Genomic DNA, 22,920 nt, shown 5'->3' on the forward strand with positions numbered 1-22,920 from the left:
TAATAAGCCATACAACAAATTGTTACAAATTGTTGTAATAAGCCATAAATTCAGTGTCTCTATTCAGCCCATGATTTTTGTGTCTAGCCGAGTTATGAATTTAAGCTTCCAGGATCGTCTTTTTAAAGTGTTGTGCAGGTTTCCTTTGAGGATGAGAACGGATAGGTCAGATATAGGGTATGTCTACACAGCTGACATTAAAGTGCTGCCCTGTAGTTGCGGCTCTCCCAGCGCTGTAAAAAAATACCACCTCAATGAAGGGAGTAGCTCCCAGGGCTGGCGCACTGTCTACACTGCCACTTTACAGCACTGAAACTTTTTCACACCCCTGAGCGAGGAAAGTTTCAGCACTGTAAGTGGCAGTGTAGACAAGCTCATAGAGTGATCATTTTGTGAAAAGCTTCAATACAGAAATAAAACCCCCTCTGGCCCACAACGGAATCCCTACAGGGTATTAAACAACTACAACTCATACTTAAGGAGGACCCCATCCTGAACCCCCTCTTCTGGGCTTTAAACGACATCCGAACCTCTCCAAACTTATCAGAAGCAAGCTCCCCAGACCCAGGACACACCAACTCCAAGGGGCACAAGACACTGCCAGAACAACAGATGCAAAACCTGTAGACACAGCTTCACTGATACAATGATCAACACTCCTCACCCCCAACACACCTTTCAAGATCCAGGAATACTACACATGCCTATCACAAAATGTGGTGTACCTCATTTAGCGGTGTACCACTAAATGCCCCAGTAGCAACTATGTGGGTGAAACTAGAGAATCACTACTCTCTCGAATGAACTCACACAGGAAAATGATCAGACAAAAACACTACAACACCAAACACTTTTCACAAAGTGATCACTATCTCCTCTGACCTATCAATCCTCATCCTCAAAGGAAACCTGCACAACATTTTAAAAAAACAAGCCTGGGAGCTTAAATTCATAACTCCGCTAGACACTAGAAATCATGGACTGAATAGAGACACTGCATTAATGGCTTATTACAACAATCTATAACCCAACTACTCATCCCGGTGCCCTGCCCCCCTGCTTTCCCCTGCCCTGCCTTCCTTTCCTCCCCGAAGGGGTGTTAACAGGCCACTTTGCCTAGAATGGTCCTTTGAAATACTTGTTAACTACTTAAGCTAAACCATCAGTTCCACCTTGTATTTAGCTGACATTTCCCAGACTTGACATCAGGAATCAAAATACTCAAAAACCAGTGGGAGAACACTTTAACCTGTCTGGTCATTCAGTGACAGACCTGCGGGTGGCTATATTACAACAGAAAAACTTCAAAAACAGACTCCAAAGAGAGACTGCAGAGCTAGAATTGATATGCAAACTAGACACAATCAACTCCGGTTTGAATAAGGACTGGGAATGGCTGAGCCATTACAAACGTTGACTATCTCCCCTTGTAAGTACTCTCACACTTCTTATCACACTGTCTGTACTCGGCTAGCTTGATTATCATTTCAAAAGTTTTTTTTTTTTTTTTTTTTTTTTTTTCTCTTAATTAATTGGCCTCTCAGAGTTGGTAAGACAACCCCCACCTGTTTATGCTCTCTGTATGTGTGTATATATATCTCCTCATTATATGTTCCATTCTATATGCATCCGAAGAAGTGGGCTGTAGTCCACGAAAGCTTATGCTCTAATAAATTAGTTAGTCTCTAAGGTGCCACAAGTACTCCTGTTCTTCTCCAAGCTCGAAAGTTTGCCTCTCACCAACAGAAGATAGTCCAATAAAAAATATCAGAGAGACAAAGTGGGTGAGGTAATATCCTGGTATTAACATGGCTAAAACAACACTGTATATAACAATGGAAGAATTTTTGAATAGTCATTTATGCTTTGAAATGGTCTGTATCCATTTATCTGCATTATGCTAGTTAATTATATCTGATGGCCATTTAACTTCTATATTAAGTGTTTGGTAATAGTGTGGTTTGTTATTTTCCTTTCTGTATGAATTCCTGCTTTTTCTATAGAGGTTTTTAAGATGGATTCTATTAAATGAATTCCCAGTGGCTGGCTGTTATACCATTGCAGATCAACTAGTTGCAAAGTGCATTTACAATTTTTAGCAAGATGAAATGGGACACTTCCTTCTAGCATTCTGGATGATCTCCACTAGAGAAAAAAATATTTGTAGTTAGAACTGGACATCTTTCTGTATTTTTACGGCAAGTGTAACCTTTTGAATTTAAGAGTCATTAGGGTCATTCTTTTTCTAGCTTTGGGTTGGCTCTTTTTTTCAAATTGAATATATTCTTTTCCATTTCATCTTGCTTCAGTTGGATGTCTCCCCATTTTTGCTGCCTCATTTCATCATTCCCTCAAATTCCAAAACACATTATATTATCCATCCACATTGTGTTTTGAAAGGAATCTGCACTGTGTGGTCCAAGCTGATTTGTCAAGTATAACTGGTTTACAAGCTCATTGGTCACTTTGTCAGATGCATTTTGTTTGCAGACTTTTCCTTTTGTTTTCAGTTCTCTTTGTTTTAATTTCAAGCCATCTCTGGTATCTTCGAAGAATGCATTAGTTAGGCTGGTGGAATAACTGGCTTGTTGTAAGTAAATTAAATTAAATTAATGGAGATATCCTATCTCCTAGAACTGGAAGGGACCTTGAAAGGTCATCGAGTCCAGCCCCCTGCCTTCACTAGCAGGACCAAGTACTGATTTTGCCCCAAATCTCTAAGTGGCCCCCTCAAGGATTGAACTCACAACCCTGGGTTTAGCAGGCCAATGCTCAAACCACTGAGCTATCCCTCCCCCAACCTTCAGTACATTGGAATACTGATCACAGAGTGAGGAATTCATAGTCACAATTAATTATTTTCATACGAAGAAAGTAGTATGCTAGTAAAGTGTTTAGTTCTACAGATGATATATCTTGAATAGGTCTCATTTCATTCAGTGTTGATGAGAAATAGGATTGCTGATTGTGCATGTCACTTAGGGTTTTTGTCACTATATTTTTGTTCTCCGTTTTTTGTAAAAATGAATGAATTTTCATGTACAGAAATAAATTCCATCTCGTTACTTGTTACAGTGCTTGTATCTGGTTCTGGCACTAAAGGTACTTCACCCTCAGCTTTCCCATGAAAATCTTATCTTCATTTCCGGAGATGGTCTGGGTTCTGTACGGAGTCCTCCAATAGGAAGTCGGTGTGTAATTTTGTCATAAATATGTTTCAAAACATTTGGCAAAATCAGCTCAAGATGTACAGAATTACACCTCTACCTCGATATAACGCTGTCCTCGGGAGCCAAAAAATCTTACCGTGTTATAGGTGAAACCGCGTTATATTGAACTTGCTTTGATCCACCGGAGTGCACAGCCCCGCCCCCTGCTTTACCGCGTTATAGCCGAATTCGTGTTATATCGGGTCGTGTTATATCAAGGTAGAGGTGTTTATAACACTTGAGATACAGTTTTACGATGTTTTGTGAAAAGGTCTATGTGCATGTGGAATTCTGAGATAAGAATTCTCACCAAGTTAGAAATAAAGAGGTCTTGAGTCAGTGTAATTAAATACATTGTGTTTGTAGAGAAAATATGATGTTAGGTTAGTAAAAGTCAGATGTGGTAATTTATTTTGCTTTGTTTGGGTGGTTGCTTTAGTTCTTTTATTTAGTCCCTAGCAGAGAGTTACTGAATATATGGTATTTCCCTAACTCATGCAAACACATTGCATCACTATGTGTTGCTATGTATGCAAGGAGACTGGGGTAGTTATGAAGTCTGTTTCAATACTGATTGTTAAAAATAGAGTCAGATTACATTTCATACTACGGTCTAAATTTCCCCCAGAGATGCATGCATCTCCCAGTGAAGCCAACGAGAGTTGTACATCATATAGAGGGCACAATTTGGTCCTAAAAATAACAACTGATTACAACTTTGTCGAAATCTGGATCTGATTCTTGTTTGTTTTATAGCAGCACCTAGAGTCCTTGGCTCCATTGTGCTGGGCACTGTATACAGATATCAAAGCCAGTCCCTACTCCAGAGATTTTACAATCTAAATTCTGAGCATGAGTAGTAATATCATGGTTCCCAGGTCGAGACTAATATGCGAAATTTAAGCCCCATAGGCACACACTGGACAAAGCTGTATATAGCTGAAAAAGATCCTTAGACTTTTATATACATGGTCAAAATATCCTGAACAATTTTTTTCCTCCCATCAAAAAATAGCCCCCTTTTCCAAAATTTGAAAAGTTTTAGCAAAAACTTTGATATATTTGAAGCTCTCTTTTTTCAAAAATCTAACAGAAACTTTAACACAATTATGCTTGCATGACTTTGTTCTGCAAAATGTTTAGTCTTGGAATGATTAGATTTCTTTTTATCAGTAAATGTCAATAAACATTGATTTCACTGTACACACCCAAACCAATGAAAAAATATTTCCATCAATGATAATCAAAGTTTACAGATAAGCAAAGAAAGAAAAATACTGCTTGAGAACTTGAGTTTGATTTAAGGTTATTTACTTATATATTTTGGATATACAATGTTCATAATTTGTGTTTTATTGGTTATAAAGCTTTAACTTTTTGAATCTCAATATCTATGGTCATTAAGTAATTACTGTCTGAGCCTCCATAATTTCCCACAACTGAAAATTTAAATCTTTCAAGCTAACTTTTACCAGAAATTGGTAAAATAAGAGATATTACCTCATCCTCCTCGTCTCTCTAATATCCTGTGACTGACATAGATATAACACTGCATACATCAATATTATATATTGAAATTATAAAAAATAAAAATTGAATTATATGCCAGGCCTAAAAATGTTTTTTGTTTGAGTTTTTTTAATTTGTTTTTGTTCTTGCCAATCCTGATTGGTCAGGTGCATCACATTGTGGATTTTTTTCACAATCAGAAAAATGTAAAAAAAAATTCGGAAAACAAAACCAAAATTGGATCACTACAAACAGCAATCAATGAAAAATGCTGCCAGATTTACTGACACTTTTGCAATGCAAAAAACTAGACCAGTTTTAGACAATTAAATTTTTATGGTAGATGAAGCGTTGAGCCAGACAGCCTTTAGCACAATGCCTGGTAAAAAGGTGACAAAAAGTTGTCACTGGGGTTACATTTTGCAAGCCCATCACCAAAACAAAATAAAGTGTAGAGTTCTTCCACAGTTCTACCAGCTCAATGTAGTTATTTAATACTAGCTTACTTTCAGTGATCTATAATGTCATTTACCCACGTAGGGGTGGGAGAGCGCCCAATTCTGTTGCAGTAGCTGGCTGCTTATTTGTTTCATTGAGAGTTACTTAAATGGCTACCAGCATGGAGGTTTTGTATTAGAACAAAGAAGTCTAGTTTAGCTATGCAACTACAATGTGTCTAAAGACAGGAAAAAACAGCAGTTGTCACACTTGGATATAAGATCTTATGTGACAAAATATATGCAAGCTAATATTACCTGGAATATTATACTGATAGTAGTCAGGATCCTCCGATTCCTCTTTTACTGTTACTGTTGCCATCTCTAGTGAAATTCCTGCAGAAGCAACCGAAAAGTAACCCAATCACATACGCAGACACATGACAAAGGGATTCAAAAACAAAATTCTATCTTGTCTTTATTGCACAAAGAGGAGCAACCAGTTTGAAGTAATGTGCTAAGTTATTATATTTTAAAAATGGCATAGTGGAGTTGTAGGTTTCTTTTATCTCAATAACTTTCCTACCAAGTAGGTTCAATTTACCTTATTTCTTTTTTCTAACCTGCTAGTCCTGCAACTCAACCCTGGATCCAAAAAAGTCAAGCTGGGTTCTTCCCTTCTTGTACACAATCACCAATCATAAAAGTTTTGCATGCCCTCCTACGCACATGGCACTTGTAAACTAGTTTTTGCTCACTTAAGTAAATTCAGTTGAAATCTAGAGACTTCTGGAACTGAATCATTTTGCTGTGTGCAGCAGCACTGTAGGGCCTTGAACTGGTCTACATTCTGCTAAGCAACGCTCTAAGCATGTCGTCAAATGGATTCCAAAATGTTTTCAAAACATTTTGACTAGAGGAAGATTACCACCCCAAGGGTCTGCTGAATAGCATTAATGTTCTAGCAACATTTGCAGCAAAGATTAGACTCCTCTTCTTTTCAGTCTCTCTGACTTATTACTTTACAAAAACAAGAAAGCACATTGACTCTTCGTATGTATTAAGTGAGCTAAAAATCATTAATCAACACAGCATCTGTGAATTTACACTATCTAGGATAAATATTAAGGGATATTAAGCCCATATTTTAGGACTGAATATTATAGCTGACAGGGCTAGTTAATTCTTCCCTCCACCCAAAGGATGTAGAAAACTAAAGAAAAATGGGGAAGAAGTTGTAGGCTAATCCTCCCATCTATTTACGGTCTTATGACATAGTCATTAGTACAATTATATTAGACGTTTTATAAAACTGTATAGGCCATTATTTCTCAGTCCGCAAAATGGATACTTTGGACCAATTAAATCCTATAGTACTTAGTCATTAGTAGGCTATAGTTTGGTTAAATGAAGAAAGGAGTTTGTTAATATATTTATTTATTGCAGTCAATGGCTGCTGTTCTAGCACATTTCTGTTTGCACTGTCTACCACTATATAAATGCAACCACTTGAAATTACGGCTGCTTGCTCAGAATGTTTTGCAAAGAAGTACAAAACAAAGTTACGTACCAGAATCCTCATTTGGCTCTGTTTTTACTTGGACAGGAGGGCCACTGATGGAAAAAAACCCACAAAATTAAAAAAGAAGAATCAACAACATGCTTATGGAAGTTTCTGAAGTGCTTGTATTACTCTAACAACAACTTGGAAGTGATATAAAGTAGTTAGAGAAAAAATTCACAGTGCTATGTAGTAGCTATTCTGGAGTATCATATGTGGCCTTCAATATCATTCATTCCCTACCCACCTTCTTTAAGGCATATTTAGTATTACAGAACTGTACTATTTTTAGTAAAATGTGTATTTAGAAGCATATAATTCTATAAAAATTTGCATTTTGCAACACAAATTTTACATTCATGAATTTCTAACTTGTTCCAGACACTGCCAAATGGTAAAATTGTATGACATTTAATGGAAGAGACAGTGGCAAGGATTAAGCTTGATGCACATACTTGTGACATACTGCTGTATGCGACAAGCTCATTACTGAATGATAACATATGAATTATGTTATTAGATATCACTCATGTAGGCTGAAGTGAAACTGATATCCATTGAGTTCTGAAGAACTTGTACATCTACGCCCAGCCAAGAGTAAGAGGAAGTTTGACTACATGCTATTTTTGATCTTAAGTAAGCAAAGCTTATTCAGAGAGAAAAAAAGTTTCAAGAAAGTTACATGCCATATAAAAATACATACTAGACACTGAAAACCATAAAAGTGTGCAGAGTGTTCTCATTTTTTCTCTCTCTCTCTCTCTCTCTCCTTTTTAAAGGTGCTGTATTCATCAGACAGAAAAAAAAGCCCACAACTGTTACATATATGTATCTATATTTCCAATAGGAAAAAAGACATTTTACCTTCCACTTGGTGGTGTAACTGTGCGTGTAGAATCCGTAACAGTCACATGAGCTCCTGAAAATGAAGATAGGATCTACAGTTTTTTTATGCGTCATTTACATTATATACAAGTTTAAAATGCCACAAAGATAAATTAATACTGTTTTGCTAAACAGGATTTAAATTGAGTTTCACAAATATCTACAGAAAGTTGTGTTCAGAAAGCTTGTGCTTTTATAAGAAAGATTTGTTGTTGTTACTGTTTATAGCAGGGGTAGGCAAACTTTTTAGCCTGCGGGCCACATCTGGGTATGGAAATTGTATGGTGGGCCATGAATGCTCATGAAATTGGGGTTGGGGTGCAGGAGAGGGTGAGGGCTCTGGCTGGGGGCACGGGTGCTGGGTTGGGGCCAGAAATGAGGAGTTCAGGGTGCGGGGGCTCTGGCTAGAGGTGCAGGGTCTGGGGTGGGGCTGGGGATGAGGGATTTGGGGTGTAGGAGGGTGCTCCATGCTGGGACAGAGGGGTTTGGAGGGTGGGAGGGGGATCAGGGCTGGGGCAGGGGGGCCTCTGTCTGGAGGTGCAGGCTCTGGGGTGGATCCAGAAATGAGGAGTTCAGGATGTGGGAGGGGGCTCCAGGCTAGGACAGGGAGTTGGGGGCGGGGGGGAAAGGAGGGAGAGATGAGAGCTCCGGAGGAGGTGCGAGCTCTGGAGTGGGGCTGAGGGATTTGAGATGCAGAAGGGTGATCCGGGCTGGAATTGAGGGGTTCAGAGGGCAGGAGGGGGATCAGGGCTGGGGCAGGGGCCCAGGAGTGCAGGATCTGGGCAGCACTTACCTCAAGAAGCTCCTGGAAGCAGCGGCATATCACCCCTCTGGCTCCTACGTGGAGGCGCAGCCAGGCAGCTCTGCACACTGCCCTGTCTGCAGGCGCCGCCCCTGCAGCTCCCATTGGCTGCAGTTCCCAGCCATTGGGAGCTGCAGGGGCAGCGCTTGGGGCAGGGGCAGCACGTGGAGCCCCCTGGCTGCCCCTAAACGTAGGAGCTGGAGTGAGGCACATGTCGCCGATTCCGGGAGCTGCAATACACGCATGTGGAGCGGCCCCAGACCCTGCTCCCCAGCAGAAGCTTGAGGGCCGGATTAAATTGGCTGGAGGGCCGGATGTGGCCCGCGGGCCGTAGTTTGCCCACCCCTGGTTTATAGCCTAAAAAGCAACACTAATACAATATTACTTTAGAATATCTTTTATTAAAAACGTAAACATTTTATCTATCCTGTCATCATTGTTACTGGAAGTCATAACAATAAAGCTAAATTGATGCTGTGTCTCAACATTATTAAACTATCCAGTCTGTTTTGGCAATCTTGCTACCCGGTTTCTATATTGCGGTTAGGTGCATAAATATTATTGGAATAGGAATTATGGACATTTCTACATAGTTCTTAAGCATACTGAAACCTACTTTTTACCTTAGCATCATTTTGTTCATTAATGGAATCTTTGCCATTTCTATTACATCAAAATCTTACATGTCTAAAGGTGTGTCTATACTGCCCTGCAAATCAGACTGTGTGTGTAGGAGGACATTGTTTTCAGAAAGTGAAATTTACCCCTAAGCAATGACCTCTGCAAGATGGAAGCCCTGTGGTAGCCCTTCACGGTGGGGAGCAGCAAACACGGGGCTCTGTATTGGCTTTAAATAGGCTGGAATGAAATTCTTGTTCCTGACAAGTCAGCTGTTGCTTAAAGAAGTCCCTTCCCCAACACATGCAAACACACTTGCATTGATCCTTGGAATTGGCATACTCCACTATATCCATAAAAGACATTTCTACAGATGATACATGGGCCTCCAATAAGCAATCAGAGAGTTGTGGTCTAACCAAAGCACTGGGCGAGAGGAACTCATGAGTGTTAATCCCTGGTCTGACAGTGATTCTCTATGGAGTTTTAGGCAAGTCACTTGGCCTTTCTGTGGATCAGTTTTCCCTTCTCTATAATGGGGATAATACTTGATTCACGGTAAGTCAAGTACTGTACGAGGATTGAACATATTGGAATTAATTCTCTCCCCAGGCAGTGGTTCTCGGTAGAAGGCACAAAGGTTATGGAACCATTCTGTTTTCCAAGTGAATAAGTCAAACCACAATCTAGGCATTTCTGCCAAATAGAATATTTATAATAGATGTGTTTATAGGTGCCCTAACTCCTCAAAGAATTGAAGATAAAAATATGTATTCTAATTATAATTTTCATGTTTTGTTTACTGCAAACAACTTGATACTTACCTAGGTGTTTCTTTGGCTCTAGGAAAGGCCTGCATTAACACAAAGAAAGAAAAATAATACCATTACCCATTTGGTAGTATGACATTTAAATACAAACACTGAATTTTTCATGTAACAGACAGTATATGCACATAATTTTTAAAAATGGTAGCATTTAAGGTCCCCACAGAAAAATATCAATTAGCTGTTCTGATTTAAGTGGACAAACCAATAAAAGAGAATGTAACCTTTTGATCACAAATGAGATCCCCGATTTGTTTTCCAAAATCCATTTCAGTGTTGTCACATCATAATTTGCTGGATGTTTAAATGCAAGTCCTTCAGGAAGGCCCTGCACTACCACTGCAGACTGGTCCCTTTGAATCTTGTCATATGGCACAGGGACTACCGTTGACTTCCCTAAAGCTTTACCTGTAAAATAAAATAAATTGTTGGGAAACAAAAAATACGTAAGATTGAATACAACAAGCTAGGCTTTCATATTTTTTCCTTCCTTCTTCCAAGTCCTAAGTTTCTCCCCATGTCTCTGAACCATGTTCTTCCCTGTTGTACATTCCCCCCCTATGGTCTGCTATTTCTGTTACCATTCTTCTCAAGGGGGATTGCAGCATGAGGCTTCCTTCAAAGCCACTTTCTAATTGACCAAAGATGATCTTCACTGAGTAACATGATGCAATGTCTCCTTAGTTAAAAGATAGAAACTGTAATACTTCCTCTTCCTCTGGAGAGGAACATGCTTCCACTACAACACTCCAAGACCTTGATTGCTTTGGGGGCAGGGTAAGACAGACTCAGACATGGATCAGAAATTCAGGAATTAAGCACAAGTTGCACAGTTGACAGTGCAGAGAATTACCATTAGGTTACATATTTCGTTCTTGCTTAAAAGAAAGCTGCTCCATGGAACATTCAGAAAGTTCATGTGCAGTGAAACATGTATAAGACAGCAAACTCTTTGGAGTTTAAATACACTTTAGAACTATGAAAAATTAAGCTCATTACCTCAGCAGTACTCTAGACTGAAGGCAGAAACTATAAGCCACTCTCCATCCTACTTTAATGATGGCTTAGCTATCCCAGGAAGAGTGTTATTTCAGATTTTTTAAAATTAGTTTAAGCGCTTACCATAACAAAAGCAGAAGAAATCCTCTACAGACTTTCGGAGAGCTTCCATTTCTACAATATCCACTGTCAGCCTGTTTACAAGTGACGTAGTCTTTGTTTTTTGCAGTTCAGCTGCCTTTTCCTCTTCAGAGACACCTGCAAATGATTTTGTAATGATCAGAACACAAATCCCAATCCCAAATCCCTTAACAACTCATCTGTTGCCCCTCTGGAAGTAAGCTGTTAATACTACACAGAACAAGAACAGTACACATCCCTTAAAAGCAAATCTGTTCCTATGTTGATAACAGGTGGGCGATAGGTGTTTATGCCAGCATTATTATACTGTATTCATGAAGGTCATAGATATCATCATTAGAGCAAACTGCAAAGATGATGATGAACTAAGAGACATCTAAGCTGGTTGTTTTTGCATAAAGAGGTAAAGAACATGGAGGAACAGTTTAATAGAAAGGCAGTGCAATACTACTATCAAGTAAAAAAAGACTCTGAAGCAGTCATGAGGGAAGCTAAAACGCCTATATCTGAGGAGTCTGTCAGCTGTCAGGTTTTACTTCTGACGTCTTATTTGGTAGTTACATTAAACCTTGTTCTATTTATGTTGTATAATGCTTAACTGATTCTTTCTGAAGGAAGGGATATGTTCTCTCAGTACAACTGCTTGTATGCAGTGCAGCTCTTTCATCTTTTCAAAAGACTTGTTAAATTAAGCATGTGTCTGCTATTGCTGAATGGGAGGGAGTACTGTCAAGCTGTTAGTGCATGGAACTGAAAATAACCAGATCTAAACTGTATTCATTGTCCTATTCTCTGAGAAAAAACAAAATAAATACCATCCACCACCCACATGAAGAGTGATGGATGTTAACTCCCTCAACCATATACGATGGATGGGAGAGAGCTGCATTTCAGATTGCAATTTTGTGTTCTAATGACATCATTCATGTATTCCAAACATTTATGGAGATCCTTCAGTAAAAAAGAAGAAATTAAAATTTAGTCTAATGTTTGAAAGAAAAAAAAATGTACATATACAGGTGCACATGCAAGGGGGAAAAACTGCTGAAGTTGTCCTTACCCATCATGATGTAGCAGTAGCAATAGAGCTCTGAAAATTCAAATGTTTACTGAAACTGTTGCTAGCATAGTTATTATCAAAATAACAGAATGCCTACACGAAGTTGGGCATCAAGAATAGGCTGTGGATCTAAGTTCCCTCTAAACTACATGGCTGCGTGGCTGTGTAGCTGCCTATTAAGCTCCGCGCAGGGGCTCAGGGCTGCGGCGGGGAGAGATGCGTCTCTCCAACACCCAGACTTGCCACAGCGGGGAGAGGCGCCTCTCCCCACCGGCCCCAGCACGGATCTGCCCCGGACATGCTGCAGCTGGGAGGGGCGCCCCAGGACCGGCCCGAACCCAGGCCCAGCACAGACCTGCCGTGGCTGGGAAAGAGGCACATCTCCCCCCAGCCCAGGTCCTGCTGCGGGGATAGAGAGCTGGGTGTGGGAGGGAAGGAATGCGCCTCACATAACAAAATTCATTCTGCACATGCATGGGAAAAATTAGAGGGAACACTGCTGTGGATTGATCAGGAATAGGTTATGTATATTTAATAAAAATCTATAAGTAATCTACATAAAATTCTGTTTAACTATACATATCTCCTCTACCCTTCAAATCACTTACCTTCTTCGTGTCTTTGAAAATCTCCAAAGGGCACTGGAGTGTCTAGCTCCCACTCAAAGTATGGGAGTTGAACACTTAAATCACCTGGGACTGTTTCGTCCTGTGTAGAGACAATACTGAGCACATTCTAGGTGCTACTACAAACAGAAAAGGGGGCTAATACTTACCTACCTCAGTGAAGTTCTGTAGGGATTAAATTAATGACTGTTTCTAATGCGCGATCCTAGATTCTTGGATCAAAAGGTACTATAGAAGTTCAAAGTATTGTTAACTGCACCACTGATTTTTTTCAGATGAAAAACTATTATATTGAAAAAGAAACAGTAACTTATTTGTTGTGTCAATAGTGTGCTTAGCACTTTATTACAAAAATAAAAATAAAAAAAAACCCAGATTACATTGTCCGTGCCTGATTAAGCTTATAATCTAAATAGGGATAATGCAAAGATAAACTTCCCTTGTCAACCAAATGAAGATATCATTGTTGTGTGATTTCATTAGAGTGTTTAATAGCACTTTGCAGTTACTTGAGACAAGCAATGGTAGGCTTAACAAAAGACAATCAACTATGAAGAGAGTTGTTACATTATACTTATACTTGAGTCTGCATTATACTTATTGTAGAAATCAGTTATTGCAATGAGTTGTCCCATGACAAAAAAACAAAAACAAACCATGAATGGCTAGCACTGATTAGCCAGAAATTTGTACCCAAGTTGATAGCAGGAACTGAACCTCAGTTATTTTTTAGGTTTCAGAGTAGCAGCCGTGTTTGTCTGTATCCGCAAAAAGAACAGGAGTACTTGTGGCACCTTAGAGACTAACAAATTTATTAGAGCATAAGCTTTCGTGCTACAGCCCACTTCTCCGGATGCACGAAAGCTTATGCTCTAATAAATTTGTTAGTCTCTAAGGTGCCACAAGTACTCCAGTTATTTTTTAGGTTGCTTTATTGGGTATACTAGAACGGAAGAGTTCTGAGCTAGTATAAGAACAATGTACCACTGATCATGTTGATCTAAAAGGAACATTTTTCTGATAGAACACTCTAAAATAGTACATTCTGACTTTTAAAAAGGTATTTTCCCTTTTTCAAAAAGGTTTTGTAAGGGTTCTTCTGCTATCCTAATTTTGTTCAGGAGGGTCTTCTGAGTGTACCCGAGACAACCAAAATGCTCAGGTCCACTATTCTTTCTTCTCTCTGTGAAAGGCACACCTGCCTGCTCAGCACCATCTTCACTGCTGTTACTACCAATAAAGCTTGAAGATGAGTGTATGTGCAGTAGCTTTCTGCCTGCTACCTCTGTAACAGTACATGAGAGTGAAATTAGCCCAAAGTCTGAAAAAGCAAGTGCAAAGAACCAATAGCACAACTTTGGAACCGACTTTGCAGAAAGTACTGTCAAATGGAGGAAGTAAATGAAAGTGATGGGGGGGGGCAGGAATTAAAATCCTCCAATTTCTTTCATTTAAGGTAATCCTAGGTGCTACTTGTAACAAGAGCAGATAAAAACTTCAGCTCCCACTGTGATTTTCAAGTTGACTCTGTCCCTTTAATTATGCTGCATTCTTGCTGTACAGTTGAGAGTCAATGTCTGCACCCCATGTTCTGCACACAGTCAAGATATCTGTGGTGAACTACAGTTATCTAGTATTTTATTTGTTTATTTGCAGGTGTTCTTCAATGTGTTATTGTGTTAACTCGATAAGAGGGTTTACAGTTAAAATTAGCTTCTGAGTGACATAAAAGAATGCCTGTGAGTTATAGAATGGTATGTCACTATTTGCACTAGTAATATACACACAGAAAATAAAAGATGTTTTATCTGGCATGTTGGGAGAATAGGGGGCACCAGTAAGTGAAAAATGCTGGTTAACTAAGAGGGAGGGAGTTTGGGTGCAGATGGGGATGCAGAGAGCAGGCTCTAGGCGCAAGCCCCCTCCTACACCCAGACTTCCTCCCAGAGCCTGTGCTCCACACCCCGCCAGCCCCACGCCAACCGGACTTTCAATGAAGATCAGAAATGCTGGTGTATAGAGCTTTCCGATTAGTGAAGTGACGGATAAAGCAGTTTTTAATGTACAAAGAATGTCCTTTAACTATCACAGCAAGGACAAGCAAAATTGATCAATAGGTATTAGAACTAAAGCTTCTACCCATTAAAATAAACTGCTTTACACGGAAGAGTTTCTAAATAGCTTTATATACATGACGGGAGCCATTCCATACTCTTGACTTCAAACTTGAGACATTTCACTCTACATCTGAATCCCAAAATCCTGATATACTATAATATCCTATTACATTCTATGAGAACTTTGAGTGAGCAAGGTAAGACGGGACTGGTGTCTACTATAAAAGTATCTGGCATGAAACTAATCCTAAAGCCTCTGTCTTATGCTCCACTGGTATTCTGCTGTTATGGATAAGTTCAGTGGGTATCTTTGTAAAATCAATGCATCTGTTAATGATGAAATAATGTGTATTCAAAGATCACCACAAGTTTAGCACTGTCCTTAATATTGCAGAAGTTTTACAAGAACTAATAAGAAAAATATGCTACACTGCTCTGTAGCCAAAATGCTTCTGAAATAAATGTAGTCAAACTTTACTAATTCTGGGTCACTGAGAACGAAAATGATGCTTAAAATTGTTGATTGGCTCTAGTTTTCAAGATATGCTATTGGGTCAGTATATATGACCCTTGACTTGGGAATGGCGGAGGACAAGTTAGTTATAAAGAGAAGGGATCTCAATTTAAACCAGAAATGACTAAAATACATCTTTGACTGGATCTATGAATAAATCTATGACTGGGTTTGGACAGTACTTGCTTTTTAGGCAAAACAATGAATGATGCAATCTGAAGCTGGTATTGCATCATACATGATATGAATTGCATCATGTTATTCCTAGAAGTCATGGGCGATGCAATCAGAAGCTTACATCACTCTGCTGAACAAATTGCCCTATATCAGCTCTAGAAATCATACAGTGTTGTGCTCTCTTATTTGTCAGTGTTTGATTTTGCAAAGGGACACATTTCTGTTTAGGCAAAGTGAGCAGAGATGCCTCGAACTTGTGTGAACAGCGCAGATAACTTCTGCTGTGTTTGTGGTGAAGTGACTTTTGCATCACAAAAGCGCAGTATAATCACTATGGTTAAGAAAGCCTATCACCTTTATTTTGGCTGCAAAATTGGAGACCAGGACAAGAGGTGGGCCCCACACATATGCTGCAACACTTGTGCAACAAATCTTCGCCAGTGGTTGGACAGGAAAAGGAACTCTATGCCTTTTGCAGTGCCAATGATTTGGAGAGAGCCAACAGATCATACCAGCAATTGTTACTTTTGCATGGTGCCTCCAGTTGGGAAAGGTGTGTCGAAGAAAAAGTGGACTGTGCATTATTCAAACATTCCATCCGCTATATGCCCAGTACCCCACGGAGAAGGACTGCCAGTTCCTGATGCACCAGAATCATTCTCAGTTGAGTCAGACGAGGAAGAGGAAGAGGATGAAACTTCTGGTCCTGAACCATCAATGTCACAGGACCCACATTTTCTCCCATCCTCCTCTTCTGAACCACACCTCATAACACAAGGTGAACTAAATGACCTTGTCAGGGATTTGGAACTACCCAAGAGTAAGGCAGAGCTGTTGGGCTCCAGACTACAGCAGTGGAATCTCCTGGCAGGTGATGTTAGGGTTTCCATGTTCCGTGACCTTCAAAAGGATCTTGTCCCATTCTTCTTCATAGAAGGTGATCTTGTAGCCTGCAACAACATCGATGGTGTGATGGCAGCCCTCAACATCGTTCACGATCCAGATGAGTGGAGACTGTTCACTGATTCATCCAAGACGAGTCTTAAAGCTGTTTTACTGCATAATGGCAATGTTTTGCCATCAATTCCAGGTGGTCATGCAGTCCATATGAAGGAAACCTATGACAACATGAAACAACTTTTGAGGTGCATAAACTATGACCAACATCAGTGGCAGCTTTGTGGCGATTTGAAGGTTGTTGCTCTCTTGCTTGGTCTGCAGACTGGATACACAAAGTACTGCTGTTTTCTCTGCGAATGGGATAGTCGTGCAAGAGATTCCCACCACATCAAGAAAGATTGGCAACTCCGACAGTCATTGGAGCCTAGGAGGAAAAGTGTTCAGCATCCACCACTTGTTGAATCAAGGAAGATTTTGTTAGTACCCTTACACATCAAGCTGGATCTGATGAAGAACTTTGTCAAGGCCATTGACAAAACACAAGCAACTTTCAAGTACCTCCGTGGAAAATTTCCAAGGTTAAGTGAAGCTAAGATAAAGGAAGGTGTCTTTGTTGGTCCTCAGATTCGTGAACTTCTTCGAGATGATGCATTTGACCATGCACTGCGTGGCAAGGAAAAGACGGCATGGAAAGCCTTCCAGTTAGTGGCAATAAATTTTCTCGGAAACAACAAGGCAGACAACTACAGGTTGTTGGTGGAAAACCTCCTCAATGCATACAAAAGCCTTGGTTGCAACATGTCACTAAAGATACATTTTTTGCACTCTCATCTAGATTTTTTTCCACCGAACTGCGGAGCAGTGAGCAACGAGCACGGTGAGCGATTTCACCAGGACCTTGCAACAATGGAGAAATGCTATTAGGGCAAATGGAGTCCATCAATGCTTGCAGACTATTGCTGGACAGTGACAAGAGATGCTCCATTTAATGAATACAAGAGACAAGCCAAGAAGCGCCGAGTAGACACTGAATAGGACTAAACTATGTACATAATAGTTTTTTGCCTTTTGTTTCATAATAAATTTTATTTATATAACCCTTTTGCTGATTTTTAAAGTGTTACATAAACAGGACAAGTGAAATATCATCATGTAAAGCAACCATAAACACATGAAAAGACCTAGGTTTACAATTTATGATTAAAACTCTACTATCTACACAATATAGATATAAAATGTAAAAACTTAAGTATCTTAGAAACAGTAGCCAATCAGTTGTTTTAATTGTCATATTTGAATTCAGCACATCAAAATACATAATAAATAGCACATTTTATCTTTGAAGCAGACGACTTCTCAAAAATTGTAGACCAGTGCTATTGGAATATGGTAATGGTAGTCACATTAGCTGGGAGGGAGGAGTCTTACACTTCATTTACATAGGTGTTAGCAGGTGCAACTAAAGTAGCATAAAGAGGTAATGGGGTTAATCTAGTCTAATATACCATATGCACTATAAGGAAGAAATTGGAGTCTTAAGACCATTTCAGCAGATCTAATACTAAATGAATTCTTTAACACAAGCCCCCAAAAATCACTAACTAGAGCTACTGAGTTAATTAATATAAAAATCACTGTAGATGAACTCCTACCCAGCAGGTTCCTGCTGGACAATCAAAGTATCTACAAGATTGCCAGGTCTGGCCACATCATGCACCAGTATCACAAAAGGAGTCCTTTAGGCATTCCTTAGTAGCGGCATTGTACAATCCCACACTAAACAGCTAGTACATAGTTAGGTTCAAGTGTACGAAAGCATGGAAATAACCACTGGAGAGGAAAAAGAAAAGACAACAGGCAGCCAAAACAACAGAAAAAGTACAGTCATAGCTCCAGCATCTGACAACTGTTATATACAAATAAGCCTACTAACAGGTTATCTACCATGTACTGAGCTTCTGTTTAATCTGGTATCGTCTACTTCCTTCTGTGTCCTTAAACACTGTTGCTTTTATAAAAAAAGGTTATCAGACTAAAACCCAGATTTACAAAGGTATTTATGCACCCAAAGATGCAGATAGGCATCCAGCAGGATTTACAAAGGTGCCTAAATCCCACTGATTTCTAACTCACTCAGATGCCTAGAAGGATTTACAAAAGCACCTATCTACATCCTTAGGTGCCTAAATCATTTGTAAATCTGGGTCTAAAAGGTACTATTTTCACCTTTAAAAAAAAACTAGAAATGACAGCAAGTATGGTGATGCAATGGATAACATAATGCCTTCTAGACCTCAACGGCAAGAGAAGTGTTGAATGGATTTCACACTAAATACTGGTTTTAGAAACTCAAACCACAAGATTTGACCACATAAAGATTTTCTAACTAATATCTGACTGATTATTATAAAAAGATAGTGGCTGGAAAACCTACCAGACTAACAGATTCCTTCCATGTGCAATAGTAACTAAACATGTACTAGTAGAATATGTCAATTATTTATTGAGTGCCATGAGTTTACTTGACATTGTATAATACATGAATAAGGAAATGATCACTGCACCAAAAGGTTTACAACAATCTAACTTGTAAAGTACAGTTCAGATATTTAAAAAAAATTCTGACCAGTTGAAGGCCCAAACTCCAAATGATTGTATTTATTTATTTTTAATTCTTTAGTGTGTTTTGATTGAAAAATCTTTCTAGAAGTAGAGTGTTGAGGAAGAAACTGATTACGGTCATTTGGTTTACAAAGAAGAAGAATGTTCTTGGCTTGAGTACATAAATGTATAGGCTCTGATTTTTCGATCAATACAATGTGTACAGTAAAAAATAAAAACATTTAGCAACAATTCTCTATCAGCTCAGTATTGCTACAAAATACAGGTGTCATTTCTTCCATAAAATCCTCCAGCAATTTAAACTCGTTTCCATCACCAGAGCCCCACTAAATTACACCCATTACTAATAGTCAAAAATGAGTCTCAGATCCTGAGCCCTGCTAGTTATCAGAGACTGCCTATATTTACAAAAGATGCAAAAAGGGAACAAATAAAAAAAGAGTGAGGCAGTAGAGACAAAGGGGAAAAAAATACTGGGTCTACAACACAACAGGGAAGAAGAGCAAGCAAATCTGACATGAAAAGAAATGCAGAAATACTTAACAGCCATGATGACTCAGTCCACACATACTTTAAAAAAAGAAAACTAATTGTCCTATAGACCTGTAAAAGCAAATCAGGACTCAATATTCTCAACAGACAGAGCACAACTGGCCTAAAAAGTGACCTGCAAATGATTATTTTTTAAACACTGAGCTTGTGCCTTTTCTGCTCTTTTATGATGAAAAATGTGGTTTCCAAGAGATTTTTATTTCCAATCCCCGCCACTCCCCCCCCCCCCCCCGCCTTTTTTTTTTTTTAAACCTGAGAAATGGCAGGATCAACTCTGGCCTTCCCTGGTTTTTCTGGAGGACTTACTAATGTCTCAAAACATGCTTATTGCACATTCACATCTTAACTGAAGGGGCAAGGTGTGGGTGGGGGAGAAGACCTCCCTGGTTTTGAGTTTCATATTAGGACAACTGTAATAAACCCTAGCTACAAGAACAGTTCAAGCTGCTAAGGGAGGTGGTGGAATCAGCACTACTGGGGACAGTTAAAGCTAGAACAAACATTAATTTATTAGGAATAATTAAGTCAACCTTTACACAGAGTACTATATTTGAGTTATTTGATCTTTGTCAGTCTTGCCCCCCTTCCCTCCAAATAAATAAATAAATCCCTTCTTCTGGTCTGTTTTACATCCCTTCCAAACCAAAATGATTCCATGAAGAAATAACTATTAGGTTTGAAAAAGCTTCATCCAACGAAGCACTGCGATTTTAACGTTCTTGACACCAAAGGTTTATTGTTTGCACAAATACCACTATAGGAAACTGGAAGCACTGAACAACTACCAATATATTGCTAAGCAAACAAAAAGGGTAAAGAGTCTAGTTTACATCTGGTAACTTATGTAGGAATTCCACAGTGCCTCAATCTTGGGTATCATGACTTGTTTACAGACTAGGGTGCCATCAAGCAGAAAGAAAAAAAAAAAAACTTTATATTTACGTCAGTGGTTTTCAGCCAGGGAGCCCTGGAGGTCCGCAGACTATGTCTAAGGATCCACAAAAGGTGACTATGAAAATAAAGTTTTAGTTTCCAGAAAAGGCATTCTGTTTTTCTGATCAATCAAAAGTACGTGAATACCCTCACCTACAGGTCAAAACCTGGAAGTGTTGTCATTATCATAGAAGCCCATAGTTTAGCACCAAGCACATGCAACATTTATAGTTTAATTCTGTTCAGTTTTAATCTAAGACCTCTATGGTAGGGGTCCGCAGACCACAGGCTGAATTTCCAAAGGGGAGAGCACCTCCATTCGAAATTTTTTAGGGGTCTGTAAACAAAAAATGGTTGAAAACCACAAAACTATGTACAGCTCATACCCTGTTTCCCCGAAAATAAGACAGTGTCTTATATTAATTTTTGCTCCCAAAGATGCGCTAGGTCTTATTTTCAGGGGATGTCTTATTTTTCAGAAATGAAAAATGCCTTATTATCGGGGAGGTCTTATTATCGGGGGGATGCCTTATATTACAACGAGAGGCAAAACTGTAAGTAGGCCTTATTTTCGGAGGATGTCTTATTTTCGGGGAAACAGGGTAGCACAATCGGGCCTTCAAGTGCTACTATACTACACACAAAAATGGTAGCTTCACGTTACCACGGAAAGTGGATAGGAATAGAAAGCCAGTGGAGAGTTAATCCTCCTTGTGGCCTTGCTACAATAGACACTGCCCATACTTGAGCAGGAAGTTTTATTCATAGAATTACGTGACTTAACCAACACAAGGAGCAATACTACTCTTTCATTCCACCTTCATAACAGGAAGGTACAAGCTGCAGCAGCCATTATCACTCAAAAGTGGAAAATTGAGATAATTAAAGGAGGATAGTCATAATGACAAAAGTCATACATAATCAAACTCATTTGCCATCGAGTGTTCATCATACTTATTCTTAGTGTTTGCCATTTACCAGAGCTGTGTGTGTTTAAATAAGGACTTAGTTCAGTAACACTTCATCTACTATTTGATTCTTCAATGAAGTTATAATGCTGTATTTTGAATAGTAACTTCACTGCAGATCAAGCAGAATAATTACTTCTATAGTGGCTGAATGTGTATATAATTCTGTATGACAGTTAAACAATTGAGAGTCCTGCCCTGAATAAAGAATGGGCGCTGAGAGAATGAGCTCTGATTTAGAATTTTAAACAGCAACGAAAATACTGTTCAAGTATGTCCACTGTTTCTGTCATGGACTAAATCGGTCTGTTTGCAGTGTTGTTGTAGGTGTGTTGGTCTCAGGATATGACACACACAAGGTAGGAGAGGGAAATATGTCGATCAGTCAAGCAATATTTAATAATCGAAGGAGATGGGGTGAAGAATTATTTTAACAAAAACTCCACTTAGCCAGCAAAACCACATTCCTCAATGACCAATATGTAAAGCCCAGCAGAAACCATTTTTCTTGATGGGCAGACTGATCGTTGAAATACAGGCTCCAAGACAGGTCATTAAGCTTTTGAAAGACACTTTGGCATATTCTAAGTGGGCCATCTCTTAGGCCTTGTCTACACACAAAAGTTGTACCATTTAGCTAGACCAGTATAGTTTAGAAACAGATCTAGTTAAAACAGGACAACCCGCAAGTATGGATGCTCTCATACCAGTATAAATATGCTTCTATCAGCATAGCTTAATGCTGTGCAATATAATTATAGCGTTACAAAAAGCTGTAGGCAAATCCTAAAGTTTTATTACCTATGTCAAAAGCTTCATGTATCCTTTGAGAAGACATGAAGTCACCTGAAGAATTAAGGGACTGTCTTTCATAGTTGGAAGTAGCTGACTACCTAAGAGTCTGTCTTCTACACTAAGAAAAAAGATGCTTTTTAAAAACTGAGTTAGTAAACATGATATAAAACACCACTTTGCACCTTCAGTGTAGACAGAGTTTAACACGTTTAAAACAACATTAGCTAGTCTTGTAACATTACCTTTTGGCTGAGGTAAAAATAGCACTGAACTAAACAGTGGATGTTGAATATTAAGTTTGTGGTTAAAAAAAAAGTTCTTAAACACTGATCTACATACTATAATTCTGTCAATTATGGCAAGACCAAGGCATTGCAACATTTGTTAGGTCCAGAGTTCAGTGTACTATAATGTATAGTTAAGTATTTGTGAAATACTTTTTTTGGAAACTTACAGTATTTAACAAAATCCTTCTGAAAATCTTTCCTTGTATTGACAAAAGCTCTTCCCCTCTCAGTTCCAACTACAAACACATCTGTTTCGTACACAGCAATACAGGCGACTTCTGCCTTGGACTTCGCAAGTTCTTTACACTATAAAAGAAAAAACAGAGCGGCTTTGAACTACAATAGTTAAAAGTACAGTTAATGCAATTTTACATGAAATCA

The 22,920-nt window shown here is 39.0% G+C and overlaps 1 protein-coding gene across 1 annotated transcript in view; it reads right to left on the minus strand.

The window, feature by feature from the left end:
- Positions 1-22,920, minus strand: part of GTF2I (general transcription factor IIi) — an 81,645-nt gene that overhangs the window by 42,433 nt on the left and 16,292 nt on the right. The window contains exons 3-9 of the mRNA XM_054008170.1: positions 22,707-22,845; positions 10,971-11,105; positions 10,073-10,256; positions 9,846-9,874; positions 7,581-7,635; positions 6,726-6,769; positions 5,474-5,551 (exon numbers count right to left, since the gene is read on the minus strand). Of these exons, the coding sequence (XP_053864145.1) occupies positions 5,474-5,551; positions 6,726-6,769; positions 7,581-7,635; positions 9,846-9,874; positions 10,073-10,256; positions 10,971-11,105; positions 22,707-22,845 (664 nt within the window). The remainder of the gene's footprint in view (positions 1-5,473; positions 5,552-6,725; positions 6,770-7,580; positions 7,636-9,845; positions 9,875-10,072; positions 10,257-10,970; positions 11,106-22,706; positions 22,846-22,920) is intronic.

The sequence above is a fragment of the Malaclemys terrapin genome, chromosome 18 (genome assembly GCF_027887155.1).
Source record: "Malaclemys terrapin pileata isolate rMalTer1 chromosome 18, rMalTer1.hap1, whole genome shotgun sequence".
Lineage (NCBI taxonomy): Eukaryota > Metazoa > Chordata > Testudines > Emydidae > Malaclemys > Malaclemys terrapin.